This window comes from Lonchura striata, chromosome 24 (assembly GCF_046129695.1).
Source record: "Lonchura striata isolate bLonStr1 chromosome 24, bLonStr1.mat, whole genome shotgun sequence".
Classification (NCBI taxonomy): domain Eukaryota; kingdom Metazoa; phylum Chordata; class Aves; order Passeriformes; family Estrildidae; genus Lonchura; species Lonchura striata.
In genome coordinates this window covers 4,218,478-4,233,882 of record NC_134626.1, presented here as the reverse complement: position 1 = coordinate 4,233,882, position 15,405 = coordinate 4,218,478, and the positions used below count along the sequence as shown (strand labels likewise).

The following is a 15,405-nucleotide window of genomic DNA, read 5'->3' as shown; positions in this document are numbered from 1 at the left end:
TCGAGCCGCGCGGCTCAGGCGGCGGCCAGGCGGCGCGTGTACTCCTGGATGGCCATCTGGAAGTGCTCGGCCGTGTTTTGGTGCGGCCGCAGCAGGATGACGAAGGCTCGCGGCACGAAGTACCCGCCCAGCAGCGCTGCCAGCGTGCCCAGCGTGCCGAGCACCCGCCCCGCCGTCGCGGCCCGGCCAAGCAGCAGGTCCTGCGAGCAGAGCACGACGGCCGAGCAGCTCAGGTGCAGCAGCAGGCTCACGGTCAGGCTCTTGGCCTCGTTGTAGGCGGCGGGCAGGTCCGTGCCCGCGTAGCTGAGCGCGAAGCAGCCGGCGCTGAGCAGCACCGTGTAGGCGATGGCGGCGTTGGCCGCGGCGCTCTCGGAGCACTCCAGCACCACCCACTCGTCCCGTGCGCCGTACTCCCGGCGCGGCACCGAGGGGCTGGTGGCCTCGCTGACCACGCACAGCGCCACTTGTACCGCCGAGTTGGCGGCCACGAACAGCACCGGCCCCCGGCGCCGCATCCAGGCCTCGTAGAGCGCAGGGTAGCGCGCGTTCAGCTTGAAGATGCAGAGGATCTGGAAGGAGCGGGTCGCCACGCACGAGAGGAACACGGTGAAGCTGATGGTGAAGAGGGGGACCCGCAGCAGGCACGTCGCCTGCGAGGGCTCCCCGAAGTAGCACAAGAGGCTGCTGCAGGTGCAGGCCAGGGAGCCCAGCATGAGGAAACACGTCTTCCCACCCGCGGACTTGACCACAGGTGTGGAGGAATTGAGCGCGAACAGGACAGCCAGCGCTGCTATGAGCAGCATGAGAAGAACAGCCAGGGCCAGCAGCACCCAGGACAGGGGCTCGGACCACGACAGGAACTGGATGGTGCGGTTGAAGCAGACCTCACTCCCCGCTGGGGCCCACTCATCCAAGCCACAGGCCTGGCAGTCAAAAGGGTCTGTGGAGGACACGGACAGCTCACACACCTCGGACCTGGTAAGAGCTCTGCCACGGAGCCTGGGCTCTGCTCACCCATCGCGCCTGCTCCTTCCTGCAGGTGCTCCCAGGCCTGGGCTAGCAGAGCGGGTTCTTTTCTTAAAAGGCCCCCCACCTAAAATTGGCCCCATGGACTCTCCCAAAATCCATGGCCTGGGCTGAGATAGGGGTGAGGCTTAGGGCCATGGGAGCTGTGGGTGGGAAGGGGTGCATGCATGAAGCACTAACTTGGGAAGGATCTGCAGCAGCTGCTGTTGAATGGGACAGTACCATGTACGGGGGGCTTTCCCACTGTCCCCAGAGCTGCCCCTGCCCACTCCACAGGCCACGGGTGTTGAGGCACTAGCTGCCAGGAAGGGGTTTGTTGTTTTGGCTGGTGATGCTGAGGCAGGAGACATTTCCATATGCCAGGTGCTGATGATCACATAGTGCGGAAGCCCCGTGTGCCATCTGGGGCACAAAGGCAACCACTCTGTTGAATTTCCCTGGCAGAGGATGTGGTGCAGGGAACAGCTACCGGGCTGGACATCCCCTTTTCCTGGCCGCAGGTGAAAAGGCTCTGTTTGCCCAGGTGGGCTCACCTATGGGCAGTACTCCCCGGAAAGCACAGGGCATGGGCTTTGCATACACAGTGATAAGCAAACAGGAGCCAGACCCACTGCCTTCAGGTCGGCTCAGAGGTTTTACTTAGCACAGGAGGTGAGAGGCTGGGAATGGTGAGACAGGAGCAGGAGGTAGGATGTGGGGAGGGGAGGAAGGGGAAGGATCAGACCCTGTGGTGTACTGACCCGATGTGTTCAGGAAAGTTCCTGGTGGACATGCCACACAGCTGAAGCAGCACTTGTGGCGGCTCTGCTGCAGCCGCATCTCTCCTGGCTCACAGGCCTCAGAGCACACCGAGGTGGGAGCCTGCCAGGAGCACAGACAGGTCAAGCAGCAGCACTCTGGCACCTCCCCACACTGCCTCAGCCCTCAGTTTTGCTCTGCTATGAGGAAACATCCCAGAACTGGTGGCATTGGGATGCAGTCAGCTGAGAAGCAAGCAATAAACAAGACCTGGGTGCAGAACAGTACCTGGCCATCTTCTGTGTGCCACAGGACTTTGCCTGGATCAATGCTCAGCCTGTCAGGGTTCACACGGAAGGTTCCTATCACATCAGAAGTCCAGTTTGGACCCAGCCACTTCCACATGACAATGTCATAGCCTTTATGAATGTCCCCATGGGCATCAAAAGAGATTCGGCTATTGTACAGGGTGAAGTTTACTTGCTTAATCTTTTGTAGGAGCTGTAAAAGAAAAAAGAGGAGCCCTTCCAATGGCACAACTCCTGCCATTGGAAGGAGATGTGCTGGACATTTTCTCTGTTCTGCAACTGCTTTTAAGCCCCCCAACATCTGCAGGAAATCTCATTCAGTGAGGGGCTAGTGGTAGAGGAACAAGTGAACTAGGATGGAGTCTAGGCTGCTCTGACTGTGAGGGGCATCTGAAGCTGACAAGGGTCTTCATCTGGGATTTGAGCCTTTGGGAAAGACAGGAAACCTTTAGGCACAATGGAAAAATCCTTCCCTGTGGGAAGGGACCCTCATGGATCTTCTACCACAAGGTTGGTCTTACCTGCCAGGGATAGACAGTGCCTTTGCTGCAGGCCCCCGAGGCACAACCCAGCAGGTCATGGAGGCCATGGGCCACGGCATAAACAGCCGAGTACACGTTGAAGGAGCCTTGAGTGTCGTACATGTCAGGGACATTGGCAAGCGCACGGTAGCTGTTGCAGCGCTGGGTGCAGTCCAGCCGCATGTTCCCCGCAGATTCCTCGCCTGCCTCTGCACTGCTGGCACACTCAGCCACAGTACGTTCCTCCGACATCCTCCAAGCTTCAAAGCGTTCCAGCATTGTGGACTCTGGCTTCTCTACTGCCATCCCAAACACTGAACCAATGGTCTGAATGCCAGGTACCTGCCAGATACTTTGAGCCAATGACCAATCTTCAGAGGCCACCCACACCATGCCTGTGATGTTCCTCTTGACCACCATCTTGAAGAATGGCAGAACATTTCGTCTGGTGGAGAACACAACAGTGACATTGACCTTGACATCTGTAAGAATTCGGACCAGGTTGTGAAGCTTGGGGTTGCTGGCATCCAAGTTGTCAGGGATGGTGCCTCGGTAGGCCACGCACACGTTGCTTGCGGTCAGCATCTCCTGCAGAGCATCCAGGCCGGCCCTGCCATAAGTGTTGTCGCTGCCCAGCAGCACCACCCAGGTCCAGCCAAAGTGCTGCAGCAGCAAGAAGATGGCCTTCACCTGCTGCCTGTCGCTGGGGATAGTGCGCAGGAAAGAGGGGTACAGCCGCTTCAGGCTCAGCGACTCCGTGGAGGCTTCGTAGCTGATCTGTAATGAGAGCAGGGGAAAAGGGGATACTCTGGCCCTGAAAGCTGCACCCCTGAGAGCAAATGGCATAGGCAGCCTGTCCTGGGAAGACTTGGAGCTGGGCAGGCAGTGGACCTAGTGCCAAGTGTGCTGAAGCAGGAGAAAGCTGTAATGGATGGCAAGCCAGCCCACTGACTGCGAAATATCTTGTGACAGAACACACAGAGGGGCTGCATTTCCAGCTCTACTAGTCTCCTCAGGTCTGGGCCCACCATCCCTGAAACCGTCACTCCTTGGGATCCCTGGTTTCCATCAGCTGTAGAAGCTGCACTTACCTCTGGTACAAGAAAGAGGCTGAGAACAGCGGCTGTGGTGAGAGCCAGCTGGGTGCTGTCAGGGCCAATGACAGCCACCGCCTGGGGTTCATAGTGCTGGAAACTGGGGAGCACCTGGACATACTGCTGGCCTTTACGAGCAAGGGCAGACAGCGTGGCATGGAGGTTGGTAGTCTCAGAGCAGGTGTCATAGATCTCATAGCCCAGGGTAACATTAGGGAGCAGCGTGGTGGAGTTGTTGATCTCCTCCACAGCGAAGCGCAGGGCCTGGGACAGGCAGAAGCCGTGGCTCTTGAAGGCGGCTCTATGGAATCGAGAGTGGTTTGTCAGGGAGGACCGAGCGCGCTGGGGGCACGGGCAGCGCGGGCACTCACTCGTCGCAGCCGCGCACGAGCAGGCTGGCGGCCTCCCGGCGCGCCTCGGTGTGCAGCGGGAACAGCCCGGCCAGCTGGTGGTCGCCGCGGAGGCGGAACGAGCAGGCGGCGGCAGCGGCCGCGCAGAGGCACAGGCGGAGCAGCGCGGGCGGCGGCATGGCGGGGCGGCCCCGCGCCGCGCGGGCGGCTCTTAACGGGGCGGCGGCGGGCGGGGCCTCGCCCGGGCGGGGCGGGGCCGGCCGAGGGGCGGCCCCGGGAGGCGGAGGAGGCTCGGCGGTCATGCCCGCGCGGCGCAGCCGCCCCCGCCGGGCTCCGGCCCGTGCCCTGGCCCGCGGGAGCCGGGCGGAGGCGGCCTGGCGGGAGTTCGCCGCCTCCTTCACTCGCATCGGGATGGTGCCGCCGGCTGAGCCGGGGCTGGTGGCCGTGGAGGCGGCGGAGGGCACGGCCGTGCTGCTGCTGGAGCCGCGGCAGGTGAGCAGCGCCCACGGCGCGCCGGCCGCGCCGCGCCCCGCCGCGCCTGACCGCCCGCTCTGTCCTGCAGGCGCTGACCTTCACCGGCAAGTGCCGCCTGCGCTGCCTCTACGGCGCCGTCCGCCTGCTGGGCTTCGCCGTGGCCTCTCACCACCCGGGACTGCCGGTTTTCTCGCCGGCCACGCACTGCGCGCTCAGCCTGGAGGCGCTGCCTGGCGCCCGCCCGCCCGCCGCCGCGCTCCGCCAGCTGCGCGCCGCCGCCCGCGCCGCCATGCGCTCGCACCGCGTCCGCCGCCGTGAGTGCGGGGCGGGCCGGGGGCGCGGGCGGACGCCATTTCACGGGCGGTGCGGGGAGCGGCCATTTTGTGCGCGGGGCGCCGCGCCGCGGGTGGGGCCATTTGGCGGGGCTGAGGGTGATGGCGGCACTCGCCTCTTTCAGCGGCGCGGGTGAAGGTGATGGCGCGGTTCTCTCCCGACTGCGCCGTGGTGCTGCTGGAGCACCTGGACACGCCGGTGACGCGGTTCCTGCTGAGCCACCCACCGCTGTCGCGGCTCTTCGAGCCCCAGGTGAGGCGGCGCGGTGCCCGCTGCACCCCGCGCCGTCCCCGCACCGCCCGTGCCGAGCCGGCCGCGGCCTCACACAGCCCGTGCTGAGTGCTCACCCTCTCGCCTAGAAAAAGGAGGAGCCTAACTTCAGGCCAGAGGACGCGGTCCTGGCATCTGTGGGCATCGTGAAGTGCAGCCCCGACTGCGGGCTGCTGGTGTCGGAGAGCATGTGCCTGGCGCTGGAGGAGCTGATCCAGGCCTGCTGTGGTGAGTGCAGGCCTTTGGCTATGCTGTGGCTTTGGTAGCCTGGAAAAAAAGGAAATTCATGAGGCTTTTCATGAGTTAAAGTTGAAAAAAATCCCTGGCCAGCACATGCTGCTTGAGAGTCGAATTTTTCTTTGTGAAGAATGTGTATCTAGAGCTTAGGTGTTGCCTAGAGTGGGTCAGTGATGCTAGCATCAGTCCAGTTCACACTCTGCTTTTCTTTCTAGCGGAAGATGAAGGTATCCCTGTGGTGCTGGTGTGTGGCCCAAAAAACACTGGGAAATCTACATTCAACAGATACCTAATTAACCTGTTACTGAATCAGTGAGTCCTTCCATGTTCTGCAAGCCTTTTATGTGCTACATGAGATTTAAGAGAAGGAAAAAAGAACAAATGTTTGATAGGTCTCTCCTAAGAGCCATCAGAACTCATAGGTGCATAGTTGCTTCCTGAATATTTATATTGAAAGACTTCTAAATTGCTGCCTTGGAGTGTGTGAGCACATTGGGTACCGAACATTTTGGGTTCAGTAGAGGATTTACAATGCTAAGAAATGCACTGTGAACGTGGTTGAGGGAAGGAGAGATTCATGAATTTTAGCTTTGCAACCTAAAACAAAATCGGATTGTTCTTCTGCTGTGATCAAATCATGTGGATGGTAACACACAGTCTCTCTCTGCAGCCTTCCTGTGGTGGAGTACATGGAGTGTGACATTGGCCAGACAGAATTCACTCCGCCCGGGTGCGTGTCCCTGAGCAGCGTCACGGAGCCCGTTCTGGGTATGTGTTCCACTACTTTGCGGTTACAGAAACCTGTTCCGTTTCTGAAATGAGCAGGGTGTTCTGGGCAGAGGCTCTGCTTCAGGGGAACCTGCTGCCACAGCTGTCAGAGTTTCCTGGGGAGAAGAAACCAAGGGCTGCTTAAGTTTTCTTATAAGGACATTTAAGCTCCCTGAGTAACACGGAGCTATTCTTTTGGTTTAAAGAAACATGATGTAGAGGTGGTAGTACATGCTAAGGTATATCAATGTTCCGCCTTTCACATGTGAAAGGTCTCCTTGGGAAAATCTGTATCCATAGATGAAACTAACTTTAGAAATCCAAAGTGGATCTGCACAGATCGAGGCTGCTGTGATGAGTGGATAAAACAGAGTCCAGGAAACTGCTGGAGTTCGTAGTCATGCAGATTTGGGTTACTGTCTAAAAGGACATTGCCAGGCTGGTTTGAGGTTTAACCAGTTTGTCATAGACAGTTCTTTAAAGATTTGCAAGTGTGTGAGCAGTGATTTCAAACAAAAAACCACACCTAATATTAACCCGAAACAAACAAAACTCCTAGCCTGCAAGTGACAAACCAGTTTCCCCTGTTTGCAGGCTGTGCAAGAACAACTAGCAGGTGGGAAGAGTGTGGGTTATTTCAGGAGAGGAGGCATGTGGGTGCTCAGGGATGGGAATGTTGTGGTTTGACTTGGGGAAGGCACTGGATGTTCGGTGCTCTCTTTGCCAGGTCCCCCCTTCACTCACCAGCAGATGCCCAGTAAGATGGTGTATTATGGCCAGACCAGCTGTGAGCAGGACACAGAGAGGTACCTTGATGTTGTGAAGTACGTGTTCAGCTACTACAAGAAGGAAGTGCCTCTAGTCATCAACACCATGGGCTGGGTGAAAGGTAAATGGGGTCAATCTGCTCTGGAGAGGTGTGGGAGGGAGGTAACGGTGGCACAGCACCGTGTGGAACAACAGTTCACACCGTGTCCACCCTGAGCAAGCGCTGCTGAAGTAGTAGTAACAGCAGTTGTGTGTTTCCTGTTCTCCTGAAGGTGAAGGGCTGCTGCTCCTCATTGATATCATCCGGCTGTTGTCACCCAGCCACATTGTTCAGATGGACATGTGTGACTGGAAGGCCATGCCTCCGCTGACGCCTGAGCACATCCACTTCAGCGCTGGGCTGCACACCAAGGGCAAGCAGCAATCCAAGTGCAAGCAGCTGGGAGTGGGCAGCATGGAGAGCTGGCAGTACCCTGAAGGGGAGGATGTGTCAGCTCCACAGCACAAGCTGCTGTATGTCCACCCGGAATTCCCTCGGGCGGGGGTGGCAGGTGAAGCGTAAGTAGGCTGTTGAGTGCTCTGTGAGGTCCTGAATGGGCTGAACAGAACCACACGTCGTCCTTGACATGGGGTTGTTCTTTCAGGCGAGTGCACAGCGGCATCCTGCGTGACATGTCCATCCTGGGATACCTGGGGCAGCTGCAGAGCCCGGACATTGGGGCGGTGCTCCCACTGCACAGCCTGGTGCCATATCAGGTAAAGGAGCTTTTTGGGATGGATGGGCAATTTTGTTCCTACTGTATGTGTTTCTCAGAAGAGGGACAAACACTCTAATCTGCAGAGTGACTGTGTTCAGGGTGTCTGGAAGCCAGGCTCCTGTCCAGTTGCTGGTGTGGCAGGTGTGTGCTGTGTGTCCTGCGTGTGCAGTTGTTGGTGCAGAAGCTGCTTTGTGTGCCCTGCTGTAGTGCCTGTGTGTAGGTGTGGTGTGGGAGTTTGCAGGGTGTGTGTTCAGCAGGGTCTTATCTCTGAACTCAAACTCAATCCATAAGGAGCTGATGAGCACTTTTCTCTCTTTTTCCCACCTCAGGTACCTTTCAATGCTGTCGCACTCAGGGTTATTCACACGGATGTTGCTCCCAGCAACATCATGTATGCGGTGAACGCCAGCTGGGTCGGGCTGTGCTGCATTCCAGAGGAAGTCCGGTGCCAGACCGAAGGGCCAGTCCTGCTGACACAGACACCGGTCTGCGACTGCCTGGGCTTCGGTGAGCACACCTGGAGCTCTGCTCTCACCTGCCATGTTTAGGCAGACAGTTTGCATAGTGATGGAATTATCTACTCTTTTAAAACCAGCTGGAGAAGTGGGGTGAGTGTGGTGTGTTCTCTGCTGTTAGAGACTGTATTGCAGTCCTTGGACTTTGGTTAACAGGTGGTAGGAGCTGTGGGGGATGACCTTGAACACTTGGAGCTTCTCTCAGAACTCCACAGTGACTCACTTTCTGGTTCACGTTCTTGAAAGCACATTCCATGTAGCTTTTGCAAAACTCCAGTAGTTGTCTCCTTAATTCAATGTTCCAGTTTTAACTTTGGTGCTCAGTTGTGTGTAGGAATGTGATAGTGAGCAGGGATACCTAGTGACTGAGTTTTGGATGTGGTTTTTTCGGTTTTTTTAGGAATTGTCCGAGGAGTTGATATGGAGAAGAAGCTTTACCACATCCTGACACCAGTGCCTCCAGTGAATCTGAGATTAGTGAATTGTCTGCTCCTTGGGAACATTTCCATCCCTAACTGTGTGCTTGTGGGCCAGGTAAGAGCTCAAGGGAGGGGTGGGAGTTGGTTGAGCTGCAGCTGGCTGGCAGGTTTTCCATTTTCTTATTCCTGAGGCTGATGCGTGCTGGGAGATGCCTGGGCATCAGCAGATGGTTATCTCTCTGTGAAATTGTCCTTAAGCACAGAAACTGTGGGAGAACAGAATGTTCTGCTCATGTTTCAGATGCCAAAGTGGGGTTTGGTGATTGCTGAGTCCTCCCCACCATCAGGTTATCAGCCTGGGGAGGGAAGTGCCTCCCCCTCTTCTGAAGGTACAAGTTCTTAAAGTTGTTTCTGGTTTAATTTTTCCATTTTGCAGCAAGGAATTGAGGGAGAGATCCCCTACGTCACATCTGATTACAACTACAGTATCATGGGCTCAGGAAAACTGAGGAAGAAGAAGCAGCATTTGAAGAGAAGGCAGTTCCCCTTTGAGTGTGATTACACTTGAAGCCTCGGGGTGCTCAGCCAGGGTTTGTTCGTGTGGGACCTCAGGTAGTTGCAGGAGCCCTGGGTGCTGCAAAGGCCCTGGGCAGGTAGATGCTACAGTGGGGCCAGTTTTGATAATGTTTTGTATGTTGTTTGTATTTTTGGTGTTTTGTAATAAATATCTATGGTAAACATTGGGCTGGTTTGGATCTTTTCCTAGGCCGAGGCTGACACAGCCGGGGGCAGCTGCCGTTGCCCTCACACTGGTCAGGACCTCTTCCCATGGCATGCGTGGCCCTCAGGGAGCTCAGGTGTCAGCGACCTACAGTGTCCTGAGCTGAACTTCACTGTCCCCTGCGTTTGGGGAAGGGCCCATTCTGGGTTGTGGCTGCCCCATGGCTCTGGGTGTCCTGCTGGTCAAGGAGAGGGGAGGGAAGGAGCACCACAGGGAGTCCCAGTCCCGCTGAGTCACAAAGATGGAGCTGCTTGGTGCTGCACTGTCAGAGCCTGCCCTGTCTGTCCCCGGGACTGCTGCCTCGGGCCCTGTGCTGTCCTGGCTGCCTATCTGGTGCTGCAGGGTGAGCTCAGTGCCCTGAGCACGGGCTGGGAGCAGCCTGGGCTGGCTCTGTGCTATGGATAGAGGCAGTGGGATGGGACTGGGGAGGAGCTTGTTGCCCAGCTGCTGCATGGAGCACTGGGGTGTGTGGCCTTACCTGACCCCACCTTCACTGTCCCACTGGGACACAGGAGGATCTTTATTTTTCTTCCCAGCCTTTTGTCAATTAGCAATTTGCTGCCAAGGGAAGCCGGGAGTGGTGGGAGTCGCATAGGGCTGAGTGCCTTAGGTCAAATTGAGGACATTTTTGGAAAAAGCTATTCTTTATGGGTAATACCAGCATGCTGGGCTCTTCCTGGATCTGTGACTGCAAAAGTAACCTGGCTTCTAACAGCGGCTCCTGCAAAATGGGGCATGGCTCTGCCTCAGCCCAGACTGGGGAACAGTCCAGCCCTGGAGTCTGCAGCCCCCTGGGCCCAGCGCCCGTTCAAATCCCCTGTGAGGGTCTGTGGAGAAAGGAGGGAAGCAGAGGAAGGAGGAATGTAGTGCACCTGGGGCCAGAGCTTTTTGGCTGGTGGCTGCTGGGGGTGTCAGTAATCTGCAAAACTGCTTTTATCCTGGTTTGGGAAGAGATTTCCTAGAACTCCAGGAACGAGCAGCTGTAAACAAACAAACAAACTGGGATGAGAGGTGAGGAGGGGACAGAGCTGGAGAAGAGCTACAAGGGGCTGTGCAGTGTTGCAGCCTTGTAAAGAGTTAAACTTAATCCAAGCCTAATTATCCCCATATGGCTGGGTCTGGCAGCAAAGGAAGAAGTTGGCTAGCATTGTGGCCTGAACAGTGGCTAAAATAAATAAAGGGGCTGTGGTACACTCAGGGGGAACATCCCAGACAGGGTGAAATGGGAGTTCCAAGTCACAAGGGAGTGAGTGGAAAAAGCTTCAGGAAAGGTGAGATAGGCAAAGGACATGGGAGAAATGCCCAACACTAAAAGCACTGTGGCCAAGCATCCCCCTTGGTGTTGTCGCCAGCACCCAGAATCCACCTCAACCAGCTGAGGACAATGAATCCCACAATGGCTCCATCCCTTGGAGCCAGGGGACAAGTGAGTAACCCATGTGCCAAGCTGCAAGTTTGCTTTGGGGCATTTCAGGGGGAGGTGGTAAAAGGTGCCAGTGCCTGCTGGGGCCCAGAGGTGGATGCTGCAGCCTTGGGAAAGGGGAACCTCACTGGCTTCTGGTGCTCCCTGAGGGGAAGAGGGACAACAGGGGGGCTGGGGATTTGGGAGCATAAATCTTGGTGAAGCATTCCACCTACAAGAACACTGTTCTGTGATTCCTGGGAAATCTATGACAGCACTTCAAATATTAAGGATGCACTAAATCAAGCAAGATTAATTTTGCAATACATTGGCATCAGTTACCTCTGCAGCAGTGATTTATGATGGAATTTCTGGCAAAGGATGCCTAGAAGCAGCAAAACTCTGAAAAGCACCTGGTGCCTATGGCAGGAGATATGATGCATTTGGAGGCTGGGATGGTCTTGGCCTGGCAGTTTTGCATGGGGGAGGATGAAGGTGCCATCTTTTGTTGTCTTTGTGGGGTTTAAACCCTATCTGGCGCTTCCTTGGATCAGCAGGAGGAAAATCCCCCTGAATATCCCTGGTTTTCCCTATGCAGGCTGGGGGCCCCTGTGTGCCCACGGGTGCAGGGATACAACCGGAGCTCAGGGCGGCGCATTCCTGCCCCCTCAAAAGCCGGACGGACGGCAGAGCCGCCAAACAGCCCCCTTCTTAATGCTGATTCTTTCCATCACAAGCACGTCTTGTCTCCGTGGCCGAAAGTCTTCCATAGACGGTGGAAAGTGAAATTTGTGCAATGTCTGTAGGAGGCTGAAGAAAGGCCCTTTGTGCGCCCCCCGCGCGGGCGCTGGGCAGCCTCCAGCAGCACCCTCGGCCGCCCCGCGGCTCCCGCCGGCGGCGTCAATGCGCCGCTTGTCCAGAGACCGGGACCCACTCTTAAAGCCAGAGCTGGTCTGCCTCGGTTAGTCCCACCGGTGGCCCCGTCGGGGCGGGCACGGCTGCGGGGGGCCCCCCGGGCCGCAACCGCAGGATGTTTCTGTACTGGAGGAAGCGGGGTGCCTACGAGCTGGAGGCTTTGCCGCCCGGCCTGGCGGGGCTGGAGTACGGGGCAGTGGAGCGCTTCTCCTGGAGCTCCAGCCTGGACGTCAGCGAGGAGCTCGGGGGTAGGTGGCCGGGAGGCTTTGGGCAACCGGCAGGCTGTGGCTGAGCGCGGCTGCCCAAAACCTCCAGCCCTGGCAACGAGGGTGAGGGGTTGGGAGAAGCTGCTGGGTGCCGCCGGGATGCCGTGGGAATGCTGCAGGTGCAGCTGGGGAGCGCTCAGCAAACCGCCCCGTGCCACCGGCGCCGCTCCCCCCGGCCCAGGCAGGCGCTCGAAGCAGCCGGCTGCCGCTGCCGTGCGCTCTGCCGCAGGGACGATCCGGTTTCAAAACTCGTTTGCCGTCGCCGGGAGCGCCGAGTGTGATAGCATAGCCGGCAGCAGGAGGAGGAGGAGGTGACCGGGCGGGGAGAGGAGCTGATGGGGACAGGATCTCTCCGGCAGCCCCCGAAGTGTCTGCTGGGGACCCGGACACCCTCCTGCCTCGGCCCCAAAGCGGGGCTCCCTGCGAGGAGCACCCAGCCCGCGTGTCCCGGGCCCTGGTGCATGTGTGAGCCGCTGGCAGGGTCGGCTTTTGGGAACGGCCACGCGGCTCCGGCCGTGCCGGCGGCTGCGGCGTGGGGCTGATCCCTGGCGCCGCCGGCCGCTCCGGCCAGCCTCTCTAGTTTTTTGGTGAGTTTGGGAAACTTTCCCTCGGGTGCATGAAAGAATTTCTTATTTGTTTCCGTTATTATTCCCGATAGGTCAAGTGAAACGGCAGCGGCGGGGGGCGGGGGCCGGCCCAGCTCGGCGGGCGCTGCGGGGCGGCCGCGGGGACAGAGACCTCATTGTGCTCCTGCCGCGGGGGCTGCGCTCGGCCCCGGCTCCCAGCCCGGCTCCCAGCCCTATTCCCGGTGGGCGACTAGCTGAGCCCTGCCCGGCTGCTCCTGCACCGTCATCCTGCAGCGTCCGTGGTGCCACAGCAGCCCCGGGATCGCCTTCCAGACGGGAGCTTGAGCAACCAGCACCATTCCGAGTTGCCTCCCCCTCTCCAGGCAGAAGCAGCGGTTTTTTCAGTGCTGCTTCAAAAGCCAGACTGTTTTATCCTGCAGACTATTTCTAACCCCGGCCTTGGCCGCGCTCTTGCTTGGGTCGGCGTGGATGCTGTTTTTGTTGGCAGGAAGGATGCGGGAGATGGAAGCGGTGTGGCGGGGAAGTCCCTGTGCCGCTGGGCTGGTGTAATAGCCGTGCCACCTGGTAGAGCCGTGCCATTGTGGTAGAGCCATGCCATCTGGCCTCTCCACATCCCCGGCAGTGGCTCCCTGCCCAGCAGGCAGCTTCCCAACGGTGCATCCCTGCCTGCGGCGGGGCTGTCCAGCCAGAGGGTGTCTGTACTGCTCGTTTGCCCTGCGAGCAGCCTGGAGTCTGTTATTTTTAAACGATTAGGTTCGACACATAACAAAAGCCTTCAAAATAGGATTTGTCCCTAAGGCCGATTTAACTGTCAAAGCTTAAAGTGGCTCCTAAGCCCCGTTGGGGGCTGACAGCGGCAGATTTAGTGTTGCTGCTGCAGCCCCACACCGTGCCAGCCCAAGGGGAGCTGGGGCAGGTCTGTGTCCTCATCCTGTACCCCGGGGTGCTGAGCAGGAGGTGCCGGATTCTGTCACTGTGTGTTCCCCCAGCGGGAACGCTTCACTGGCTCTTGGGCACGGGGCTTCATTCCCCGGGACGAGCTGTGGGGCAGGCAGGAGCGGGCCGAGCCCGAGTGCTTTGCTGAACTCTGAAACCCGGGATTCCTGGTGTGGGAGCCTCAGCACGGACCTAGAAGGGGCTCACCGCGGCACCCAGGCACTGACCCTACTCTCTCCACAGCCGAGCCGTGCCCAGAAGAGGAGACAGTGCTGCACTGCCAGAACCCCGACTGCGCCGGAGAGAGGAGGGCGGCCAAGGTGGGTCCTGCGGGGAGGGGGCAGCGCCGGGGCTGAGAAGAGGCAGCGGACAGCTCTGCCCAACCTGCCGCTCCCTGCAGGGCCCCTGCTCTGGTCGGCAGCCCCAGGCCTGCCGTGCCGGCTGTGCATTCCCTGCTGGCGTCAGGGTCCTGCTGGCATTTAACGGCACAGCGGCGGTTTACGCGTTTCCCCAGGCTGCCGTGATTTGGGCTAATCCTCTCCAGCCCGTCTGTTCCCCTGCTCTCTAACGTGACGCCAGGGTAGATTTAGGGTCCCTTCTCTCCCGCCGGCCGTACGGAGCCGGGCCGGACCCACGCCCTGGCTCCCGGCGAGTCCCCGGGCTGCTGTGCGGGGCCGCGGGCGGTGTCCCGGCGCAGCAGGCAGGACGGCCCGGGCGCACCGGGGGTGTGCCGGGTGCTCTGTTTGCACGCCGGGCTGGCAGGGCCGGTGCTGCTGGGGCACACGTGGCACTGGGCTGCAGCTGCCCAGGAGTGCAGCTGGGACTGCCAGGAGCGACTGAGGCCACCCCGCCGCTGTGACCGGACCCCAGATGGTGCCTGGCAGGTAGCGGGGCGGTGGGCGGGGGGAGATGGTCAGGATGGGGGCTCATCCTGCCGTGCTGTGTGCAGGATCGTGATCCCCCTTGCTTTGTGAGGCACCGGCTGAGGGGTGGCGGAGCTGCCGTGTGCTGGGGGTTCCGTGGGGCTCGGATCAGGAGCTGATCCCTGGGATAGGCAGAGGGGTTTGGCCATCCCGCCTGGCCCCTCCTGTGGGGATGAGTCCAGGGATGAGCTGCTGGCACAGGGTGGATGAGGAGCCCCGCATCCCTCTGGGGTAGCTGTCAAGAGTCCCAGGGGATCTCAGTGAACGAGTGCCAGCTTCAGGCACTGCTTGCAGCAGCCATACTCCCACACGCAGGTGTCACGACGGCCACGATGGCAACAACGCTGTGGGACACATGGTGGAGGAGGGCTGAGGGTACAGGGTGTCCTGGGGCTGAGGCTGTCTCTAGGACACTCGTGGATGGCAGGGGTGCTGCAGAGGGACCAGCGGCCCCTCGGAGGGAGCGCGGGTGGTGGGAGCGCGTCAGCGCTGACCTCAGCAGCGCCGGAGGAAGGAGCGCAGGAAGCGGGGGCGGCTGGGGCTGCACAGGCGCTTCCTCCCCGCAGCAGCGCGGTGCACCACAGGCAAGCCCGAGCAGGGCTGTCTCCTCCCAGCACCCTCGCACCCCTCCGCGGGCGAGGAGGCGCTGGGGGTCCCACACCGGGATGGGGATGTGTCAGCGCTGCAGCAGGACTTGCAGGCAGTGGCCTGCACGCCACAATCCCCAGTGAGACGGGCACTGGCCAGAGAACACAGGCTGTGCGCTGCGCTGGGGGCCTGGCCGGGGGTTTAAAAATAACCCGCTGTGAATGCCTGGAGGGGCTGGGGCCGCGGCCGTGGCCGCACACAATCGGAGGAAACCCGCCGGCTTGGAGCATTGTTTGTCTGCAGACGCTCGCTTCCTCCGTCCTGCCACGGGGACGCGGCTCTCGTCAGCACAAAGGGGCTGCGGGGTGCCAGGGCGGCCTCCCGGGCCGCTGGCGAGGTGCTGGTGCCACGGTGCAGGTGGCTGTCCC

General features: G+C 59.4%; 2 protein-coding genes across 2 annotated transcripts; one reads left to right on the top strand and one right to left on the bottom strand.

Annotated features, from left to right (window-relative positions):
* Positions 1–14: 14 nt before the first annotated feature.
* On the bottom strand, positions 15–4,216 carry TAS1R1 (taste 1 receptor member 1). Its single transcript, XM_077788147.1, has 6 exons — positions 4,059–4,216; positions 3,685–3,988; positions 2,594–3,370; positions 2,053–2,265; positions 1,767–1,887; positions 15–940 (listed from the first exon to the last, which is right to left on the bottom strand). Exons 1-6 carry the CDS (start codon positions 4,214–4,216, stop codon positions 15–17), a joined length of 2,499 nt encoding a protein of 832 aa, XP_077644273.1.
* Positions 4,217–4,337: 121 nt separating this feature from the next.
* On the top strand, positions 4,338–9,317 carry NOL9 (nucleolar protein 9). Its single transcript, XM_031506642.2, has 12 exons — positions 4,338–4,529; positions 4,600–4,825; positions 4,969–5,096; positions 5,204–5,342; positions 5,567–5,663; positions 6,022–6,119; positions 6,847–7,008; positions 7,160–7,445; positions 7,532–7,643; positions 7,975–8,152; positions 8,561–8,694; positions 9,016–9,317. Exons 1-12 carry the CDS (start codon positions 4,338–4,340, stop codon positions 9,145–9,147), a joined length of 1,884 nt encoding a protein of 627 aa, XP_031362502.1. The 3' UTR covers positions 9,148–9,317.
* The last annotated feature ends 6,088 nt before the right edge of the window (positions 9,318–15,405 follow it).

Bases quoted from the DNA above. Each gene is read 5' to 3' on its own strand.
- TAS1R1 (XM_077788147.1), bottom strand. From the start codon at position 4,216: ATGCCGCCGCCCGCGCTGCTCCGCCTGTGCCTCTGCGCGGCCGCTGCC. The intron at 2,266-2,593 runs GTAAGACCAACC...TTTCTTTTACAG, and splicing joins GCACTGTCTATCCCTGGCAG to CTCCTACAAAAGATTAAGCA. The intron at 1,888-2,052 runs GTACTGTTCTGC...TGCTCCTGGCAG, and splicing joins GGCACACAGAAGATGGCCAG to GCTCCCACCTCGGTGTGCTC.
- NOL9 (XM_031506642.2), top strand. From the start codon at position 4,338: ATGCCCGCGCGGCGCAGCCGCCCCCGCCGGGCTCCGGCCCGTGCCCTG. The intron at 5,097-5,203 runs GTGAGGCGGCGC...CCTCTCGCCTAG, and splicing joins CGCGGCTCTTCGAGCCCCAG to AAAAAGGAGGAGCCTAACTT. The intron at 5,343-5,566 runs GTGAGTGCAGGC...TTTTCTTTCTAG, and splicing joins GCTGATCCAGGCCTGCTGTG to CGGAAGATGAAGGTATCCCT.